General features: G+C 41.5%; 1 protein-coding gene across 1 annotated transcript; it reads right to left on the reverse strand.

Moving 5' to 3' along the window:
* Nucleotides 1-1522: 1522 nt before the first annotated feature.
* Nucleotides 1523-21811, reverse strand: mmp14a (matrix metallopeptidase 14a (membrane-inserted)). Its single transcript, XM_080486605.1, has 10 exons — nucleotides 21396-21811; nucleotides 6554-6702; nucleotides 6288-6410; nucleotides 4956-5263; nucleotides 4673-4834; nucleotides 4005-4144; nucleotides 3735-3873; nucleotides 3496-3646; nucleotides 2927-3042; nucleotides 1523-2822 (listed from the first exon to the last, which is right to left on the reverse strand). Exons 1-10 carry the CDS (start codon nucleotides 21468-21470, stop codon nucleotides 2512-2514), a joined length of 1674 nt encoding a protein of 557 aa, XP_080342731.1. The 5' UTR covers nucleotides 21471-21811; the 3' UTR covers nucleotides 1523-2511.
* Between the last annotated feature and the right edge of the window lie 1584 nt (nucleotides 21812-23395).

A 23395-nucleotide genomic window follows, 5' to 3' on the forward strand; every position in this document is an offset into this window, starting at 1 on the left:
CTAATTCACCACACCGCTGGATGGAAACTGGGATTCGTTACCATCATTGTCATGTTATGCCTCTGTCCAGCAGGACTCCAAATGACAATGTACATTTAAAAAAAAAAAAAAATCACTAAAAGTTTTCCATGAGAACAATAATAACAATAATCAGACTTATAATAACAACAATTTCCCATAAAAACGATAATCATTAAAAAATTGCACCATACTGTTGGATTCTGTACCGCTTACTGACGCAGTGTCGCTCTGCTCGTGTTCCACATCTAACGTACGGAAACTTTAAAAAAAAGTGTCGTTTGTGAGCTCCAACATCACATTTAAAACTATATTTTTCCATCTGACTGCTTGAACTGAGTTGTTTTTGCTTGTTTGCGTGTCTGAGGGTGAATTTGGATTGAAGAGTGTGTTGTTGGGGTTTTTTTTTTTTTTTCTTTCTTGATGATGAAGTCGACTCCAGCAGCCTCAGGTGAAACGTGACCTACTGTTTCTGTGCAGACGTGTTTTTAAAGAAGCTTGCATCGGTCGCTGCGTTAAATGTGGTTAGATTTTCTCCGATTGAGAGATCAGACGGACTCTGATCGGATCGTAAATCAATCGGATGGAGGCGTTTACAAGAAGCAACTCTGTGTAATTATTGTACTTGAAACCATAATTTGTCCCCTTATGCAATCAATGATTGCCCCCAAAAAAAAAAACAGAATGTGGGATAATTTGACTCTATAAAAGAAAGGTTGATGTTGTGGTTATGACGCATGTGTGATCATTCCCTCCAATATGCAATAAATCTGAGTCTCTGGTACAATAATCCAACATTTGCCCGCCTGGCAACACAGTATTACACGCAGCCCTGTCAAAGTTATAGCAAACCAGGTGGACGTTAAAGTTTTTAGATACTGAAGTATCAATACTGAGAACAGTACTTATTCCGCTCCCGACTTGGAGAAATACAAAACATTTTTCCCAATTAAAAATCCCTTTTTACGTAAAAAAAAAAAGAAAAGAAAATGAAACAAAGATGAGAAAATATAAATGCCATCCATACAGAAGTAACACTTCAAGTAAATTATTTTAAAAAAAAAGTCTGAAATGAGAAAAAAAAAAGATGCTGAAATTTGGGACTATAAAAGATTACGTGGGCACTTTTGCATTTCCGGTCAGACTTCCTCAGATGTGCCTAAACATGGAAATGAAGAATATCTATTGATGTTTTGTCTATATGTTTGCAGGAATATCTCCGTTTTGTTGTTTGAGCAGCCCTTCTCACCGTACATGTGATTAGTGTGCACGTCTGGTCCTCGGAAAGAAACTGAAAACAATAGATTCAAGGGCGGACATCTTGATAATACTTATGAAATTCAAAGTGATCCCAACAAAAATCCAATGAATCTGACAGCAAACAGCGCTTCACAGGAGGAACTCTGCGCAGAGACGATGGATTCGGGAGTGAAAAAGTCGATCAGAAACGCAGCTCTCAAAGGCAAAAGTCGAATCAGACAGCAGTTCAGCTGGAGTCGTCCAGTTTGAAAAGGGAAAAAGATGCTTTTTTTTTTTTGCTTTTTTTTTTAATACCTGGGATGTGAGAGAAGGGAGGCGGGAAGAAAGTTGTTGCTGAGGCGTGACGAGTCTTTGTTCCCTCCGTGAGATGTGGGTCTGCTGTTAGGCCCCGTTTACACGACGACGTTCTCAAGTGAAAACGCGAAAAAAACTTTCCGACGCCTTTTGCTCGTCCGTTCACACGACAACGGAGCCACTGAAAATGCAAACTTTTCCACAACGGCTCCCAAGGTGGAACTTTTCGAAAACGCTCCGACTCTTGTCTCCATGGAAACAGAAGGAACTTTTCTGAAACGCTGCTGCTGGTCATGCGCAACATGGCCATAGAAATTAGCCCTTCTGCAAACGCGCGAATAGATCAACACAAGCAACAATGGTGGTCTCCAGAGTGTCAAGTGTCCATATTCTCCTGGGACTTCTTAGTTTTATAGTCGAGGGTCACCTGAAGCAGCAATCCAACTGTGTACTCGCCATCATTAATATTTATAGCGCTTTGTTCTCTGTGTGCATGTGTGTGTGATTTCATTACAAAAACAACCGACAGCACCCACTAGTGGCCTGGCATGCTAAGAACATCGTTTTGCAGCGTTTCTGCCGTTGCCGTGTCGACGCGGAACTTTTCTGAAACGAAAAATGCAAAAAGCGACGCGTTTCCACTTGAAACGTTGTCGCGTATACGGGGTCTCAACCTCTGAACAGAAAAGTAAATAGCTAACATACAAATATACATTTTCCTGATTTCAGTTTCTAGGGCCTTTCGTTCCTCTCTCTTTCTCTCCGTCGTGGCACTTACAAACCACACAAAACTTAAACAGTCTCCCTTCAACCTCTCATTTCCTCTGACTCCTCTCCAGTCGTTCCCTCCTCCGGCCCTCGTTGCCTTCCTCTCCCCCTCCTCTTCCTCCCCTCTGTGTGTCCCTCCGCGGCAGTCTGTCAGTCGCCCGTCGGCTCAGTCTACACCTTGTCCAGGAGGGATCTCTGGCAGTAGAGGAGGCGTCGAGGCGTGCCGTACTTCCTGAAGAACAGGATGGCTCCCAGAGTGACCACGACCAGCACCAGCAGCAGGAGGGGGATGACCACGGCCACCGGGCCCGCCCCGCCCGCGGATTCGTCGATGATGATCACCTCCTTGCGGCCCTTCTTGGGCTCCTCGCTCTCACAGCCCATCCAGTCGGTGAGCACGGACTTGGGGTAGCCGGACTCCACCTTCATGTACTGGTTGTTGAACTTCCAGTACTTGTTGGCCTTGTAGAAGTAAGTGTAGGCTGAGGGGAAACGACGGAGAGCGGAGGTGAGTTGTTGAACTTATAGCGGTTAGTTCTGGGAGAAAAATCTAGGAGTAGCTGGTTAAAGATAAAAGAAGACTTACATCCGTCTCCGCTCATGATAGCAGCCTTGATGTTATCCGGAGCGCCGCTCCACTTGCTGATGGGTTTTGGGTAATCGCTGTCGACTCTGTGGGTCTGCTCATTGAAACGGTAATATCTGAAAAAAAAACAACAACAAACGATTGAAGTGCAGTTGTATTTATACGTCTGAGGCGTTACACTAATGTTTGTGTAAAGTTACCAACCCATCATTATGTAACCTAAAGGAAATAACGGTAAAACCTGGAAGTAATTTGAATCAAAGTCTTTAAATGAGAATATTTATGTTCGTTTTCACTGTAGAAACTGAGAAAAACGTTAGAACATGTCATTATCGACAATTAAAAGCATAATGATTTTGCTCAGGATTTTGTTAAAAAGCTTTCAAATTTCACTGAAGAAGAGAAAAATGCCACAGAAGTGAAGAGGATCAACTTAATACTAATGCTGTCAATGGAAAATGACATTTATATGCAGTTTTTTTCACAAACAGAAGGAAAAGAATCGATTTTATTGTTTCAGAAGCCACAAAGTGAAGAGGTGAAAATGCCTGAAGAGGGGGTGAACTCACTCGGTGCCTCTGAAGAAGAACGTCTGTCCCGTCGGCGTGTAGAAGAGAGCGGCGTCCAGCTTGTCTTTGGGCAGACCGGCTCCCATGTCTCGCAGGCTCTTTGGAGAGTCCTTCTCAATGTCAGACTCACTGAAAACCCAGTACTTGTCGCCTGGGGGCGGAGACGAGTTGAAGACATGAAGAAGGTGAAAGATGAGGCCATGAAATGACTGCAGAACTGGGCTGCAGATGAAACTTACCCTTGAAGAAGACAAATTTCCCATCGTCCCTCTCGTAGGCGGCGTTGATGTTTGAAGGCAGGCCCCTCCAGAAGTGGCCGATGGGCATCGGGTAGCCTGGCAGCACCTTGTTGTTACGCACGCGCCAGAACCACTTGTCCTGCACACCACAACAATATCAAAACACATTTGACCTCAATTTTTACTTTACGCTGTGCAACATGCAGGGCCAGGAGGGGGCGCCGGGTACGCTCTGGACTGTGAGAGAAAATCAAAGTTTAAAAACCTTACCTTGAACACGAACCTCTCCCCTCTGAGGACAGCGATGGTGTCGAAGTGTCCCTCGCAGATGTCTGGGCCGTGATCCGGCCGGTCGGGGTTGGACTTCTTGGTCGGACGAGGGGGAGGAGGCGGCGCTCCGGATTTTGTGCCTGCCATTTTTTTTTTTTTAAGGGGGGGCGGAGGGACGGAAATTATTAAAACAACCTCTCAACATTTCCAATTCCACTAATTCATCGTTTCACTCCCACAATCAGGATACTACAATTCAGCCTTTCGCAGGTACAATTCCAGAACGTTAAGGCCCCAATTACACAGTTTTAAGAGAAAACACATTGTTTTTGCTCCGAGCACCACAACAAATCGCAACGGCAGTTTTCCATTTTCTCTTGAAATCGTGTAATTGGTCCCAAAAATGACAATTCTTAATCCGAGGTCATGAAACTTTATGTGTCAAGCACAACTCAGCGAATAGAAAATAGAAAACTGTCACAAACACAAAGAAAAGAACAGAATCATTTTTTCAAATGACTAAAAATGAGGGGATAAAAGTATTTTTTAGACTTTATTTGCACATATAAATCCAACAGAAAGGTCTTGAAGAATGGAGCTCTTCTATATCAACAAAAAAAGGTTGCTTACATATTTAACCTTTTTATTCGTCTGGTAAAACGACCCACCGTAAATTGCTTGGATGCCTCTGCGGTCGTCGTCGGGCAGCTGGAAGTTCTCGGTTTCAAACCACTGGTAGAAAGGAGCCATGATGGCGGAGGGGTCGTTGGAGTGCTCCAGACCCAGAGCGTGACCCAGCTCGTGGACGGCCACCAGGAAAACGTCGTTACCTTCAGAGAGGCGACGGGGACGTTAGGAATGACAGGAGGAGCTTTCCGAGTCAAAGTGGTGAAGGATACCGACAGTGGACCAGACCCCAGGAGCCTCTTTCCACTCTGTTCCTCCTCTTACCTCCCTGATCCTCGGTGCCGGTGGTCCACGGTTCGGCGAGGTCGAAGTGCGTGTCCCCCCCGATGCCGTGGCCGGGGAAGTAAGCGTGAGCCAGGAAGCCGCCCTCGCCGTCGAAGGGCGTGCTGTCCCCGTGAAACCCTTCGGAGAAGGACAGCATGATGTCTGCATACTTGTCGACTTTGCCTCGGATGTGGCTGAAGGGAATCTCCCTGAAGGTGAGCGGGATGGCGCTCTCCCACACTTTGAAGGCCTTTCGGATGGCGTCGTACGTGGCCTGCTCGCCCACCTTGGGGCTGTAGTTCTCTATGCTGAGAGGGAGGAGAGGAGAGGGTTTTAGGCAGAACTGACAGAAGATGCAAACAGGAAGTGATTTGCTGGAGGACAATAGAGGGATTTACCTCTATTTAAAACATTTTACTTTATAAAGAAGACCCTAAAAACCCTGTGAAAGCTTTTTATCTGCACTGCATTATATTAAAAAATTTTTTTATGATGTTGAGTATTTCTATAACAATATGATTTCCTTTAAACATAAACACGTATGCAGACGATGACATTGTCTCGGTGCTTTGACATCTGTTCTTCCGCAAAAAATGCTTTTTATCCCCCCCTGTCAAACATTGCACTTTTTTTTCATATCTGAAATCCTCTCATTTTGACTGTACAGAGCAAAACATAATTTATCTCAGTTCAAGCATGTGCAGTGTGATAATTTGACGATTTTACATAAATGTTTCATTCTTGAACTTAATTTATTTATTGATCATACAGTCAATTCCAAAAGTGGTGTTTTAATAATTTTAACCCTTCGTAGGCTGTTCAATGTAATACTTTTAAAATGACATTTTTCATCTTTTGATGTGATTATTTTTAACTCTTGTGATGTTTGTGAGGGTTTGAACTGTCATTAACATCTTAAAAAGTGCAATAAACACAAATAAATACCTTTTTCTTTTTTTAAATAAGACTTGAAAAGGAACAAAACTACATATTTTACAACTTTTATTTTCTGTAAATGGCACAAAATTCTAGCTTACTTCAAATCCTTCACAGTTTTATTGTCATTTCCAAAACACGAATACTCGTATAATGCAAACAAAATGTCTTATTCATCGAAAAGCCATGTGTTCTGCCAGTTAAAGACTCAAACTCTATTCGTTCATTTTAATTTGGATTTCTTATTAAAAGTTAAGTCGAATGGTGCTTGGAACGTCGCCTCCCCCTGGGTTTATAAATCACAGGTAGGCAAGTCAACCCTCGTAATTTCCTTTAATGCATCATTAAGTTTTACAAAAAAAGTCAAACTGCTGAACAACGCTTGAGATTCCTGACCTGAATGTGACCTCGGACTTGTCCCACTTCAGACCCTGCACCGCGTATCTCTTCCTCCTCAGGTTGGTTTTCAGCTCCGGGCCGAACTTGTCGGGGACGCCGCATCTCGGCCGCCTCATGGCCCTGAGAACGGAAACGTCAGCGCTGAGCCACGAGGAGAACTCACACCGCTCTCAAGGTCACATTCTTCCTCCAACAAACCTGGAATCCCAATAATCCGCTCAAACATTCAATAGTCTATGATCAGAATAGGAATTTGGGCTCACTCTAATGTGTTGGTGTCTATGGAGCCGGTGACGGTCAGTCCATAAAACCTCTGCATGGCGCCTATCGCCGTTTCGATGGACTTCGGTGAGCGGATGGCCTGAGCTCTGACGTCGCCTGGAGGCAGGTAACCATACTGCTGCAGCCAAGCCTGAGGAGACACGGGAAGAGGAGGATCAATAAACACAAAAAGATGATGATGTGAGATGACTTTATTCAAGTGATTGGTCACAAAGTCAACCCATGTTTACTATAATCAATGAAAACTAAGGAGAAAACAAAACCTCAGAGTGAAAAAGCATTTTTCTTCAAGAGTTTACACGGTATACATATTTCTTCTTTTCTATAAACAAGGTTTAGCCTTGAAGCTGCAGGGATAATTTAACAGAGCTCCAAATGTTGACGACTTGTTTGTCCCAGTGAATTTAAAATCTACTCCGAATGGCTAAAAGAGGTTCGAGTTTCCATGTCCAGCTGCTCCAACCCACTCGCACTGCCCAAAAACATGCATGAGAGGATAACTCATCAAGGGAAAATCAATAAAATACAACATACAACATTAACTGACGACCCTCAATTGTCCTTTTGTTGTCTAAATATCATCTTCAGGCGATTGTTTTCATTTAAACGGACCTTTAAGGTTACGAAGAAAAACATCCACTGGAATTTTGCTAAAGCAAACCCACATTTTATATTTAGTTGCGGTGTTTAATTAAGAGTAGGAGACATAAAGCTACAATAAAAACAGGCATGCAGGAGGCTACAGAACGCAGCATTGTTAAAGATAACATCACACTGAAATAGTCATTTATACCCCTCTCATGTAAAAATATAATAAGCAAAAGGGAGGGACACGTAGAGCGAAACTCTCCACCTCAGCTCACTGTGGATGTTTCAATATAAACGATGCATTAATGTCTGAAAACCTTCTTATATGTGTTGGATCCTACACCATTACAACCATTACAGATTAATGATAATTATAAAACACTTCATGCAGTCTTTAGGACGTCAAATGATAATTTCATCCCATGTACATGTTTTTTTCCTTAACACAATGAATTGAGAAATATTTTGTAATTTAGCTCAGTTCCACACTTTTTAAGAGCTTGTATGGCACATAAATGACAAGTTTTGGAGTTTATTTATACTGACTTTAATATGTAACGAAACTGAAAAGATTTGAAGGCGACTTTAAGAAAAAGCAAGAATGAAAAAACTCAATTTAAAGGTCTTTCAAGGAGTGTCCTATAAAGGGTTAATGGCCCCATCATTATGACACAGGACATGGTGGGATGTTATAATCACTGGTTTGTATTTATTTTCTATTTCTAAAGAAGCCAATAACTTAAAGATGAAAAGAGCATTGATATAACTGGGTAATCAGTCAGATTAACATTGAAAATACAGTAAACTAATGATTCAAAAACGGCACACAAAATAAGAGCGGGGAATTTTTCTCAACTAAAAAGTAGACCACAACTTCACTACGACTGAGACGTTTCAGAATGTGTTGGTATGAGAGACTCGCAGTTTTAGTTCTGAACCGCATTATTGCTGTTTTTCCTGTCGCTTTTAATCTTCCTTAGTCAGACTTGAGAGAATCACCAGAAAAACATTGCAAACGTCTTAGTCAACACAAAAATACGGGCTCGGACGCCTGTATGAACCTGTGTGGGCGTTTGAGTCGCTGAGCTTGCCTGGGCCTGCTCCTCTGAGCGTGAATGTTCAGTACCAAGATGGACTCGGGGAGTCGGCGGATGTTTGAACGTCTGTTTGTGCAGCAGCCTTTATTGCCTTTCCTTTCAAACGACCGTGGCGTTAACCCGCTTACCAACCCCTTTTTCAAAAGCCAAAAGCCGAAGATCCTCAAACGGCCCCTCCATTTAGACCCCGGCTTGTCACCGCTACACTTTGTTGTGGGGTCGTAAGAACGCGCAAGAGGGGAACTGAAAGCCAAATAAAACACAACATCTGAAAACACTGATGTCATTTCAGTCACAACGACCCAGAACTCTGTCTAGACGATCGCAGCCAAAGAAAACTGGCAGTCACGAGGCTGGAAAATGACACATTTCGCTTCCTCAAGGTCTTTTGACATCTTCTGCCGTCGGCGCTCGTCCTCGCGTCAACCGAAACCGCCAACTGTTTATCTTCACACATGAAGGGTCAGCCTTTTCTTCCCACCGCCTGCTGCTGCTGCTGCTGCTGCTGGTGGTCCCGCGGCAGACAAAGTGGCTGCGTGAGGAATATTTTTCTCATTGTGGTGAATACCGTTTTGCTTTTCTTTGTAGAAAATTGGGCGAGAACTTTGTGACCACCCTACAGTGAGACGGTGAGTTTAGCGTTTGTTCTGTAAACAGAAAGAAACTGCGAGCCTGGCTCTTATTCCCCCTCCCCCCCTTTTTTTTTCAAGAGAATCAGCGATTATGTTAACACTATGAGAGGGCGAGTTTAGCATCTCTCCAATAAACAGATGGAAACTTCTACTCTTGTTCTCACTTTTGTATTTTTCCGAGGGTAAATTATGGCTGTAAATGACAATATTTTCAAGTATTCCTTCTGTACATACTTTTATCTTTTAGTTAAATATAGGTTTAGTGACCAGAAAAGTAAGCTTTTCATTGCACAGTGTAAATGTCTATTTATCTGCACATATGACAAAAAGTGGAAAATTTCGCAGCATTTTGGGCATCTGTTGACACAATAATGGTCCTCAGGACCAGCCAAGAGAGAAAAAAATAGAAATAGAAATAGAAACTTTGATGTCATTGTCACAAGTACAAGGAGATTAAAAAGTGCCAACCCATCTGTGCATCATAAAATCAATAAACGTACAAATAAAAAATATTTAAACATAAAAATAGAGGGATAAAACAAACAGTCATCACTCACACACACACACACACACGCAAGAGTACATTCCATTGCAGTTATGCAATATATTGCACATTAGTTGTGTTTTGTTTTGTTCAGTAAGATGGAACTTTTTGAAAAAGCTCAGACCCTGTCTCCGTGGAAACGAGGAAAACGCAACTTTTCTGAACCACTGCTACTGTGCATGCGCACCGCGGCCAGAGAAAATAGTTCCTCTGCACATGTTGATGGACAATAACAACGTTTCCTCCGGAGTGTCATGACTCCCAGACCCCAGTTCTCCTGGTACTTTGGTACTAACCACTTTGCCAGGATACATCTATCGTAGTATTTCTGCTGTATATACATAGAAAGTACAAGCCTATTGTTTCGTAGAGAATTCAGTGACTTTACTTCACTTGACTTTGTTAGTTTTGCATTTATTCTATAAACAGAGGAAAACTTCCTATTCACTTTCTATTTTTTTTTTTTCTTGTGATTGTAAATTAAAACTTTGTGGTCAACCTGGAGACGGCTTGTTCAACACTCATACTGTAAAGCGAAGGGACCAGCCGTCACTTTCTTTCTTCAAAAGGTTCTCCATTTGAAGCTCATTTTGTTTAATCTGCACAAAAAACCACAGCATGAAATAAAAAGCAGGAGGTTTTATGGGGTTTAGGTGTGACTTACCCAAATGTCACTCTTAGTTACGGAGCCAAAATGTGCTGGTGAGCGTATTTGTTAGCGCTGTACTCGGGCCAGACGACACATCGAAAGCAACTAAACTGGGTCAAGTTAGAATCGCTTGTAAGCTGCTGGCCTCAGGAAAGGAAAAATAACCTTTAGATGACAAAGATGACACGTTATTGAAATGAACTTTTCACTTTTAGTTTAATCAGACCTCTGTTTTGACCCCTATTATTCTATCCTGTCAAAGTTGACATAATCTGTCATGTAGGTCTCATAAAGCATACAAATGGAATTATACATCCATATTCTACTCATCAGGGAAGCTCAGACAAATTCTGTTGTATGATCGTCCAATCACAGACAGAATTCACCGACATATCGTCAAAAACGCGCAGTCAGATTGCTGAAGATACTGAAAGTTGAAGATAAAAACAGGCAGAAACACACATTTCTGCACATTTTGGACCATAACACTAAAATGAATGAGGGTTAGATTAAAGATTAAAAATATAAAATCTGATTGAAAAATAAAACCTTAAATAATATTTAATAAAATAAAACAAAAAAATCTTTATTTAAGTAAACAAGCATGCAATTTATACTTTCACCATGAAATAAACACAGTAATACATTAATTGGGAGTAATTTCAACGATACCGGGATTAAATCTGCTATGGTTTCTGGGGGGAGCCATCTATATGCATAGGCGCCGCCAGTTGTAGAGAATCAAATGCTCAAGTGTGTGTTTCCAATTATGTATCCGCACACACAGAGTTAAAACACATTTTCATCTCCACCACAAATTAAAGTGGTGGAATTACCCCAAATTCCTCCGTTAGCGTCATCTAAACCTCAGATATCTTCCTCGTTTCCACCACATGTGCTGCTTTTCTCTTCAGGAGGAGAGAGGAGTGGGGGAAGGAATACCTGGACGCGCACACGTCTTTAAGCGAAATGGCGACGTTTTAGCCGTTTATTTACAAGACAACGGAATTCAGAGTCACTGGAAATGGTATATTGCGAAAACCTGCTTTTATCTCAACGGACAACAAAACATTTGAGTATTTTTGCCGTTCACTCGCTTCTACAAGAAACTGTACGTTTACTCGCATTTACCGCGGCATCGTCGGCGTAAGTGGAGAAGCGTTTCTTTCATACAACATTTAGAAAGACAGTTTCAACTCCCCTAAATGTTTACATCGTACCGTTGTGTGTTTACAAACACGAGGGGTTGTCGTTCAAGAAAGACCACAGCGCCAACCAGTGGCCTCACATGCAAACTACAGAGTTTTCAGAGTTTCTGGCTTTTCCGGGGATTGTTTTCGACACGTCGTTGTCAGGCCATCGTTTTTCGTTTTAAAGGACGACTAAGAAAAACATTTCCTGGAGTTTCGCCTCGGATATCTTTCTCGTTTCCACCACATGTGCTGCTTTTCTCTTCAGGAGGAGAGGGGAATGGAAACTGAGCGGCGGGGGAAGGACTACCTGCACACACACACACACACACACACACACACACACACACACACACACACACACACACAGTTAGTCCTGTGGGGGGGGGGGGGGGGGCCCTGGAGGCTTCAGAACAAGGTTCGTTTATGACGACCTGCAGAGAGGCGACTTATCCCACGGCTCCCTGAATATTCAGCTCTTCCAGATTTCTCCAGATCGTTTAACCATCTAGTAAATTTAATTTGCCCTCCGCCTCTCCCCGAGTCGATCTGCCTCCCCGACACCAACCAGGCCCCCCCCCCCCAGCCGCTCGGCTGACTGCTGCCAGTGTGTCCCGCGGCTCCAGTGCGGTGACGCGTCTGCGTCTATAAAAACACTCCCCGCGCCGCCGCTGCTAAAAGCCTGCCCCACGCCATCAAAACCTCCACTTCTCTCTTCTCGACCCCGGACTACTTTACACCCCACCACCTCCGGCCGGGACGCCAGGTATCCCAGCATGCACCCCTCCTCCCTGGAACTCCCAGCAGCCGCCATCAAAGCCTCTATTTATTGAGACTTGCACATGGCGGGTATTGTTGGCGGCCCCGTTCGCTGCGCCGCCACGTGTGGTCAAAAAGGTTGGCTGCTGGTCCGGTAAACACACGGCCGGCTCTGTGCGGTCTGAACGCATAATGCACAGATGGGGAAACACAGCTGAGGTCACTTCGGTGATGTACGCATGGTTTGTGCGACCAGAGTTCGACCTCACAGGAGCATTAAAACAATTCATAAACAAAATGTAAAGTGTTTGGTGGATTGACTTCTTTTTTTTTTTTTTCAAGACTGCAAGTCACTTTGTTGTTGTTGTTGTTGTTGTTTGGCTGGTCATGCACTGTATATATCAAAACAAACAGTGTCTGACCACTAGATGTCACTGTATGACAACAGAAAGCTGTTACAGTATGGCAGAAAAAAAACTCCATTACTACTGTATGTGACAGAGAGCAAGAAGAACTACTCCCGAAAACCGGATTTCAAATTAAAATCATATACAGGTGGTTCTGGAACAGCAGCTGCTGGTTGAGAAGGTTATCCACGCTGCAGTTAAGTTTGAACTTAAAAAACAAATGCTTTTCTTCCCTCTTCATGGTACTTTGTTCGACGTATTCGACTGATACTCCAGGAAAAAAAAACTGTATTTCTTGTTGTAGTAATGCATCTTTACAGTTAATATAATACGGTTGTAAAGCCTGAGTAACACTTTACTAGTTAATAAGGAACAGGCATTTGTGGGATGAGCTGCAGGTGTGTCCCGGATCTTCTATGCGATACACCTTTTCTCTAGTACAGAAATAATCTAAAAAGCATATATTTTTCTTAATTTTTGTGCAGTTTAGTGTCTATTCAGATTCTTGACTAGTTTTTTAAGACCTAACCCAAATTGCCTCTGCTAAACCAAATTTTTGTCAAAAATAAAGACTGAACATTGAATTATTTAAGAATGCCAAAAAACAACTAGGTTACCTTTTTATATGGATAAGTGAAAAGTGAAATTCAAATTTAGGATTTTATTCAGACTATGGAATTCTACTTTTACATAAAATCATATTAAGATTCACACACACACACACTCCAATTGTGACACTTGGACACAAGGAGAGGATTAAACCTCCAAACGCTTGATTGGAAAACAACCACCTGTACCATCAGAGCTCCAAAACTGCTCCGACGTCCAAATTTCTTAATTTCTACCATGTTCACAGCATTTAACTTTGTGGGTCATTTAGCAAAACGACCTAAAGAGCTGATCTCTGCAGGCTTCAACCTTTCCGGATGCGTTTATTTAATGCTATTAAATATTAAAATGCCAAAAAAGATAGGTAAAATCTTATGTTACAAATCAGAATAAACAAGATTGAAAATATCAAATATCAATATCTAAAATTAAAATGACCAAAAGTTCAAATTATTGCCAAAAATCAGGTAAAAAAAAATATTACTATAGAACACATTAGAATGACAAAAATTGTTTGCCCGAAATCGTTTGCATTTCAAATACTGAAGCAACAAAATGTGAACACGTCTAAATGTAACTCGTAACCACGTCCAACCACACGCTGGTTGAGAGCGACTCTCTTTTGGCCGCCCTGATGCCGCGGCGTGCCGAGTTCCGGCGTGCCATCACCGACCACAGGACGTGTGGGTGCCTCCTGTTGTCTCAGACTCTTACGTAGATTCTCGTGAAACATGGTCGTGATACGCATCAACAAAGCAGAATCCGACCACAGGAAAAAGTCCGATATACGGTTATAGTTCCTGTGGTTAAAAACAATGAGGAAGGGAAACTGACTGTTAGTAACACATCATGTGAGAATCTATGTTTCCATCAGTGGGAGAAGGACAAGAGGAAGGTTTTAGAATTATAAGTGGTGCATAAGACACATTTATTTTCCTACTGCAGTGTCTGTATAAGCTACTTCTTATTATAAGTTAGATGACAAGCCAAAGAACAAAAAAGAAAAAATTGTGACTCATAGTCCAGAAATTACGGTAATAAATTGAAGGCTCTTTTATCATGAAAGGTTCATAATACTGGGGGGGAAAGACACGTCCCATGTCAGATAAGTGCTTTGATAAGTGTTTTTAAATACTCCTTAAATGTTGTAGATGTTCAAGAATGTTCATCCTGAAAATATGTTTCAATTAAATAATTAGCATTTCAGGTTCATTTATTATGATTGATTCTTAAAAATGCAATAAAAAGTCAAATTCATCTCACGTTAGTTACACGTGTTTAATTTCCTCACAATGACACAAAAATTCAGATGTGAAAATGTGTTTTTATCAAAGCTGTTATTACATTTATCCTCTATTTATTTGAAAAGGGGAAAATTATCCTCAGAAAAAAGCAAAATATCAAGCAAAAGTTTGTTAAAATGCCTTTAATTGGAAATATCTGGTAAGTCTTTATATATGGTCTTCAACTATTGTAACTTAGCTTCTTAAGCTCATTTTATCATTAGAATTAATCTAAATAAGACTATTTTAAAATAAAAAATGTGTTTTAATGAAATAATTATCATAAAAAATTTTATAAAATCATTTCCGGTTTTACCGTCCAAATGAAAGAAAGAAAAAAAAAAAGATGCAAGAAAAAGCAGAGGAAAAGTTTTTAGAATATCTGGCAAACCTTCATTTATAGACTGCACCTGTCAAAGCTGCAAAAATAATTAATAGTTTCAACCTCCGCATAGTTTTCTTGGTTTATTCTCAAAACCTATTGCGTTTCTTAGGTTGTGCGTTTCCATGGCAACGGTTCTTGGAGCCAATGAAAAATGAAGAAATACTGAACTTAAAAAAAAAAAGAGAAAGAAATCCGCCTCCACAGATGTTTACTGAGGAAGTTAATCACACTTGTTCGTTTCCTGTCTTCACAATTTCAGCTTGAACGAGTGAAGAAATACGAGAGCATCATAAAGGAAGGAAGGAATGATGGCATGATGGAAAGCACAGAGTCGCAGCAGAGTGGGAGAGGTAGAAACATTAGAGAGAGCGAGAGAGAGAGCGAGAGAGAGAGAGAGAGAGAGAGAGAGAGAACTTCTGACTCAGTTATTCCTCTCGCACTGGGCCAACGGAAAAAAACCAGAGTTTTCTGCTCCAGAGTGGCTGAATCTCACTTTGCCTGGAGTTTCTTGGCGTCTCTGACCCAGTTTGCGCTCCCACCAACACGCCGCAACACTTCTTCTCTTCTCCCTTCCTTCCTTCTGGGTCAAACTCTCACCCTCTAAACTCTTTATTGGGAATGAGACTAAAACTGCTGACTGCACAAAACAACTGCAAGATGCAGTATCTGCTTTAAACACCCAATAAGTCCAGTAAATCATGTTTTCACTTCTGAGTTAAGACTTTAGGAAAATTTCCAAGATATTAATGCCGCCACCATGACGTTGTTCTAATCACAATATAGGCCGAGATGATTTCTTCTGACGACAGGTTTATTTTACTGATACATAAGAAACACGTTTAAAAGATGCTTTTCTTTAACTTTCAACGTTGTTACGCTTCATATTTAGTTAAAAATCCTTATTCGTCTCCTTGTCGTCCCACATGAACCAGCAGAGGTGCCAAGTCGCTGGTATTTCAGTTATTCGCTTTACTCTTATACCTTGTGAGTATCGGCGCTTCTACTCCAGTAAATAGCCCCTCGATGACTTCAAATGGCAGTTTGTAATTTGACATCAGCCTCACGGTGGCGTCCGCTTCAGGCACGCTGAGATCTGGGGGCTTGTATGAATCGGGCGATCTGAAGCGTTTGTTTCCTTCTCAAATGAGCCACTTCAACATGTGATGAACCTTTTTATTTATCTATTTTTGTACATCATGATCAGATTCCATGTTGCTTCTAACTCAACATCACACATGTGATGGGAAACACAGAAAAGTGTGATCGGACCATTTTAGCCACAATTATGAGGAACTTCACATCAATCTTTCCTCCTGACGACAGCTTCTACTTCTCATTTCCAACATTTCAGAGGGAGTAGATATAATATAATTGCTTCATCGCAGTGTTTGACACAGCTACGACTAACGGACGGTGCGACCCGACAAGACACTACGTCCACAAAAGATTCAGGACTTGACGTGAAATCACTGGAGGAACTCTTTTTAGGACGGAGAAATAGAACTTTACTCACATTCATTGGTTCGTTAGGAATCGCTAACGCGTTGTCGACTTACTTCACTAGTATTTTACCATGTGTAGTAAGAATCTAATTATCACGAGGGGAACTTTTACTCTGAAAGGAACACTGCTGCTCTCAGGTTTTAGGACGCGTGACTTGAGGACGGATTCTGTTTCACACACATCTGGCCTTTAGCTAAACCTCCGAGAGCCTCGGGCTGGAAGTGGTAAGAATGTACAGTTTCATCAAAAATACATCTCCAGGGTCAAACTCGGCACTTCGCAGTTTCGTGTCACTTCCTGTTTGATGCCGTCTCTTCGCCTGAGCTTTACCATTTCAGCCCTCGTCTCTCTCTCGCTCTCTCTCTCTCTTCGGCCGCATCAGTTTCTCATTATTTCTGATCCAGTTGATTAATGTAACGTTTGTTTTGAGTGGCAGCTCCCGCCTGTCGCGGCGGCGTTTCTTTTGATATCACATCCACACATGAAAGGCTGCGAGGGATTGGAACCAGATGTGCGTTCAGACCAGATCTGGAAGGGGCGAAGACACGAGTCTCCAGACGGCAACGGGGGAAATCTCCAGCATTATTTTTATCCAGATATGAAGGGAGAGCAAGTCGCTGCCCACTTCCTCTGCTCACGTGGGTCCAACTCGGCATTTTATGTAGAAGTGGAAACAGCTGGACGCGTGATGTCTGTTTCACCCAACCTGGATCAAGTTGGTTTCTTCACATATTCAGCAACACAGATAAGCAACCAGATTGCTCTGAGTTGCGCCTCCTTCGCCCTGCCGAACGTTGACCTCACCGGTTTGTTATCTTAACGTTGCCTCTCGCATCTTCCCAGTTTTGTCTTCTTTCCCCACACAGAGACACGTCTACCTCTTGATCACAGGTTCCACGGGCCACGCAACCCTGAAAGCCGGTGATTAAAGCTTATCCTGTTTCGGCATCAAGACAAACTGAAGCGTCTGGCGGCATCTCGCCAGGATTTCTGAAGATAAAGGTGTACACACACACACACACACACACATACACACACACACACACACACACACATACACACACACATACACACACATACAACCTTGGGCCTTTTATACCTGATGTCACTCACAATGCAAATCCTGCCAATTGGGAAACATGATGGTTTCTGGGCCGATTCAGATTTTATCCGTTTTTTTAATGTTTACCAATGTTTACATCTCGTGTCGAATTGTCTTTCAAACGTTGACTTTGACTCAGGTACAACGAACTTGTGGACATCTGTTGCGACGAGGTGAAAACGCACCATTTTTGCCTCAAAAGAGTTTCGCGTTTACACAGCAATGTTTAAATAAAGAAAAAAAAAAGGTGTCTGTTGCCATGGAAACGGCAGAAATGGTGTATTTAGCATGCCAGGCCACGAGTTGGCGCTGTTGTTTGTTTTTGTAATGAAACCACACAGACGACCACCACGGCAAGAACGCGGACGTTCCCATGGACAAGACGACCGAGTTGGATTGTCATTACGGTGACTGTCAAAATAAAACTACCAAGTTGCAGGAGAATCTGTACTGGGAGTCACGACTCTCTGGAGGCCGCCATGTTTGTTATTGTCCGTCGACTCGCACGTGTGCAGAAGAACTATTCTCTATCAGTCCGGGCAAACATGAAACAAGTCAAGTCGTCTTTTAGGACAATAAAACACTGATTGTTTCCACAAAAACAACACAAAGGGGCTTTTTTTTAATTTATTTTTGACCAGAGAAACTTTCCTTGTCATCTGATACACTTGTTTTCCTCAGTTTTCAAGATCTCACACCAATTTTCTTTCTTTCTTTTTAAGAATGTACCGAAGTCTTTTTTTTGGCCGTTGTTTATTATTATTAAAGTTTATCCTGATTGTGGATGAAGATGTCCTGTTTTGTGTCTGAAATCTCATCTGTACTCTCAACTGTGACGTGACTCACTTTGAGTCCCGACGCGAGGGTGACCATTACCAGCCCGCCGCTGCAGTCAAGGTTCGCCATATCGTAAACAGCCATACTGTTGACTTTGTTCAGAGACGTTCATCATCACGCCGACGTGCGCTCCGCAGGAGGGAAGCCGCCTGCGGCCTCTTATAAACTGTCTGACTCTCTCCACCTTGTCTGGCTTTGACTCACACTCCAAAGTCTTGTGGTCAGTGACTAAAGTCCTCCTTCACATATGGAGCGTCCACCCACCGCTGAAACACTAACACTTCACTATTTACTCTTTATGGGGCTGCATTTGGTAACTTTGATAGCATTTTTATTTACTTTTTTAAAGTGAAACAGTCAGAAAATGTGTCATTTATGTAAGATTTTGTAAAGTTTATCAAACCTGAGTGATGCGTTTCACTTGGAAATATATAAGTGGAAGAGACAAAAATATGTGCTGTGGCCATTTAAGTCAGAAAGTACAATTTCAAACATGCTCCCGGGGCAACCACGAAATTACATGTAATGTATGTTTTACAGAAATCCACGGAGGAATCTTTGCCATTTAAATTTTTAAAGCTAAAAATGAGGGAGTCGTGTTTTGTTCATATTGTTCTGTTAGACTATGAAGCTTTCGTATAGATTTAAAAAAAAAAAAAAAAGGTTAAAATTACAAACCATTTAGGTCTTGAGCCTTCCTTTAACAGCTCCCAGGGGTTGATATTTACAATTTTTAAATATTTCCCTTTGTGCGTTGTAAGGTAGGAGGGTCAAATATAAGGCCTGTTGGCCAAAAGAAGCAGCTTCCATCTATACATTGACAGTTATGGCAGAGCCATCATAAAAACACTAGACAGTCAAATAAAACTAAGAAAATACCAACATTTGATTATGTCTTGGAAAAAGTCTAAAACACAGGGGGAGATGAGTTAGTGGAGCTGGTCACTTTTCGATCCCAGATTTTTCTTTATCATCCCCGTATTCAAGTGTCCCTTAAAAATTCTACCTTCGGGTTCAATAAATTCACCTCATGACCTTGACGATGCACAAGACACCGAACCCCCCAATTCAACCTAGTGGAGGTCGATCAACTTACATGGCAGCCGGCACTATTAGTGTTTGAGAGTTCCTGTCGTAGTGTAAATCACTTTTTGTAAAAGCGACTGTAATTCATTTCCCCCCAAAATACCTGCCTTTCCTACTTTGTCCACTAGGGGTCGTAACACAACACGAGCTTCGTTTACAAGGTAATTTTCTGTCAATCTGACTGAATTCTTTATAATTTATCCTCAGAATTATTATCAGTCAGTGGACAGATCCCATAATGCATTGCACTGTGACATCAGTTGTTGTTGACGAAGTTTTGAAGAAGTGTCAAGCGTCACATGCTGACATTGAGTAAAAACAGAGTTTTGCCAGTAGGAGGAAATCAGATGTGTCATTCACAACATTTACAACACCTCTTCTAGTTTAGTCAGACTGAGGTGTTTACCTGACTAGTTTAATTAGATTACTTACTGTCCAAGTAACTACATCTACCAAGACCCTGAACCAAACAGCAGATGTCGATAATGCTCAATGCCCTAATGCTGCTCGTGGTGTAGCATTAGCATCATGACCATAGTTAGTCAAGACGTGCTTGAGTCTGCAGACGACCGGCTTCTATCAACATGAATCCAGGAAAAACACTGTAATATGTCTAATTTCAGAAAAAACTTCTAATATTTTTAGAACAATAACAGGAAAACTCAGATGTAAAGGTCATTAGTTGAATATTCTGCTGGTTCGACCCATCTGAGGTTAAACTGGACTGTATGTGGCCCCGGAGCCTCTCCTGCAAAGAGTTAAAACTGCGTTTTTATTGCAGCGTGACTCAGTTACCTGTCACACCTGACTGCTGCCGAGAAATCCTGCGTTATACAGAGAAACACTTCCAAACCTGCAGCTCCTCAACAGGATGGCTGAACGCTGACCCGGCGCGACGCCGCACATGGTCACATCAAACACGTGGGCTCACGACCACTTGTTGTCTCGACGGCAGAGACTGGAGGCGCTCAGGATGCCTCCGACCGCTTATTTACAAAACCGCACGAGACCCGATGACAGAACCGGACCAACCTGGACTCTGGCGTCTTCTGAAACACGAGGCCTCCAGTCTCTCCTGGTGCCGCTTATTGTGGCCGACTGTCTACATGTACGGCCAGATGAAAACCATTAACCCCCTCCTCCGTTCAAATAACCACTCCACCAACAACACCCTTTTTTTTTTCCTTTCTTTTTTAAAGAACAAAGAAGCTCAGCTGAGATTTGAAATACTGCAAAGGCAAACCTGGCTCCACTCCATAAACCACAAAAGCTGCATAATGCAGTTTTTCTGTGTGAAAAAATAAAAACAATAGTAGATATTCAATTCAATTGTATAAAATCATAGTACTGAGATTATCACTATAACAAAAGATATTATAAACAAGTAGGTGGAAACTGTGAATTTTCTCTAAAAGACTGAAATACAAACAGAAAATGTAAAGAATTTGGATATGAATTCTAAATGGAAACATGCAGTAATTTTTTACGGTTTTCAAAGTAGTACGTTTTCTAAAATACCACAAAATGCTTCCCAGTTACAGAGATGTTGTTTACAAGTTGTTTGTAGTATTCCTGATTATCAAGCAAATACTAAAAAGTATCAGTTACATTGTCAATAGCAGGTTATTTATTCAGTATCTGTATATAATATCAATGTTTGATGCATTTCTCACACCAAGAATGCAGTAAACAAAAGGTACATGGTGGTAAACAAATGTAGATACAAAGCAAGAATAAACTCCTAGGGCAAAGGTTTTCAAAAAGCGGATGTACCCAATTGTTATTTGTAACTTTTAAAGTATATAAAATTGTGTGAGTGAAGTTTTGCTTGAAAGAAGTACTACTAAATATTTTTGTGATTTCTACATCCACGAATTGTTTAAAAAATACTCGAGTGAGAGTAAAAAAAAAAACCTCCTGTAGTAAACTTTTGACTCGTTGATTTTATTTGCATTTAACCTACAATTGAAGTATATTTCTCAGACAAACGTGTGTGTGTGTGAGTGTTTGCGCATTTTTCCACCAATTACACTTCGTGCGCGCGCGCGTGTGTGTGTGTGTGTGTGTGTGTGTGTGTGTGTGTGTGTGTGTGTGTGTGTGTGTGTGTGTGTGTGTGTTTATGTGTGGAAAACAAGAGTTGGTCTTGTCTCACCTCAGCTTGTAGGACATTTGCAGAGACGGAGGTGAAGCAGAGAGCGCAGGCCAGGCTGAGGAGCTGCAGCAGCATTCTGCAAACTCTACTTTTTTACTCCCCCTCGGAAAAAAGAAGAAAAAAAAAAAACTTTAAACGGTGAAATCCGTCCTGAGAGAGAGAGAAGGGAGGACGACACAGCTTTAAACAACCACCGACGCCCAAAACGGGGCAGAAAAGGTTTTTTTTTGTTTGTTTTATGGAGCGCAACAAAACAAAGTTTGTGCGTAAAAACCGGCGCAAGAAGAAAGAAAAAGAAAAAAAGAAGAAAGATCCCAAGAGAAAGACGATCAGCTGCTGCGCACTAAAGCTTCATCGTTTTGTTAGGAAGCCTGCAGCTAATGTGGACGTGGTCGGAGAGAGAAAGGAAAGAGGGAGGTGGAGGAGGAGAGACGGATCCTCCTAAAGGTCCTCCTCCAGATGCGCACACGTCATTCCATTACAGCAGCGCGCGTGACAACAGCTGGACGCATCCAGCAGAGCACAACTGGTCTGGAGACACATGTGGCTCCCTGGAGCTTTCACTCGATGAAACCTGCAAAAACATTCTATTTTTTATTTTTTTGACAAATGTTTTTATTGTCTTTTTGAGTTACAATACAAAATCACAAAACAAAACATATCAGTAGGCACATCAATAAGTGTAATAAGGCACTTGAAGGAGTAAAAAAATACACATATTAGTGGCATATTGCTATAAAAACATTATATGATTTTATTTATTTTATTTACACATTCATTTTCAAAACGACTTTCGTCTCTTGGACAAAAAAAATAAAAGCCTTAAAAATAACTAAAATGGGGAGAAAAAAGAATGAAAACACAAGAATTTCTAAAAGGAGAAAAAAAAAGCTTTAAAACGGAGCAAAAAAAAAAAAAGAAAGAATCTAAACTGCTTAGAAAAGAGATCCTTCCGGTGGCCATGATAACTCCTCCCTGTCAATAGTATTTACTGTGTTTTGGTTCATTTCATCCTTTCGTTGTTTATATTCGTCACAATTTAGCCTTGAACACGTTAATATTTAAAATTACTGAGCTAATTTTGATCCTGTCTTATTTGATTTTCATCTTTTTCTGTTTTTTCCTAGTGGAGCAGTTAGGAAGTAGTTAAGAATACTGAAGTGTTTCTATTCTATTCTATTCTATTCCAAAATGTCAAAATTGTCTGAAAAATGGTGGAAAAGAAGGATGAAATCGCAAAACTCAGGTACAAAAACAGCTGAAAATGTAGTGAAATTGCCATCCTAATCTGTAACTGAAGCAGCTTTTGTACCCGTTTCAAATCGACTGTATATATGAGACTATATATAAGTGTATGTGACAAGACTTAATGTGACATGACATGATATGAGACATGACGTGAGGCACAGCGACATAATGTGACCAAACCAGACGTATTATGACGTAACCTAACGTGACATAATTTGACTGGATGTGACGTCGTTCAAAATAACGTGACATAAATATGACGTGACATAACTCAATGTAACGTGACGTAACAGGACATAATTCACTGTAATTTAACGTAACGTGACATAATGCGACGTGAGGTGAAGTAACTTCACCCGACATGACGTATAATGATTGTTATTAGAATAATCTACACCAGAGATCAATGAGGTCCATCCCTTCATCCATCGTCTACACAGCTTGATGTGACTCAGCGTGACGGAGGTGTGGAGGCGATCCCAGCTGACTGCAGGTTTACATCCCGGACAGATCAGCAGTAAACCCGACGACCTGGAGAAAAACCCCACCGGTGCACAGGAAGAACATGCAAACGTGGACGTTAATGGGAGGAGACGGTCCACAAAGCCTTCCGAAACAAAACTTCCTGTTCACGTCACTGTCAGGTTTGACTTTTACCTCCTTTTATTGATTCACTAGCAGGTGATTTACTTTTGTTAGGAAACTAATCAGTCAGTGTCAATGGTTCCGCCCCCTGCAAAGGTTCCGGGGCT

The sequence above is a fragment of the Lipophrys pholis genome (assembly GCF_963383615.2).
Source record: "Lipophrys pholis genome assembly, chromosome: 18".
NCBI classification, from domain to species: Eukaryota; Metazoa; Chordata; class Actinopteri; order Blenniiformes; family Blenniidae; genus Lipophrys; species Lipophrys pholis.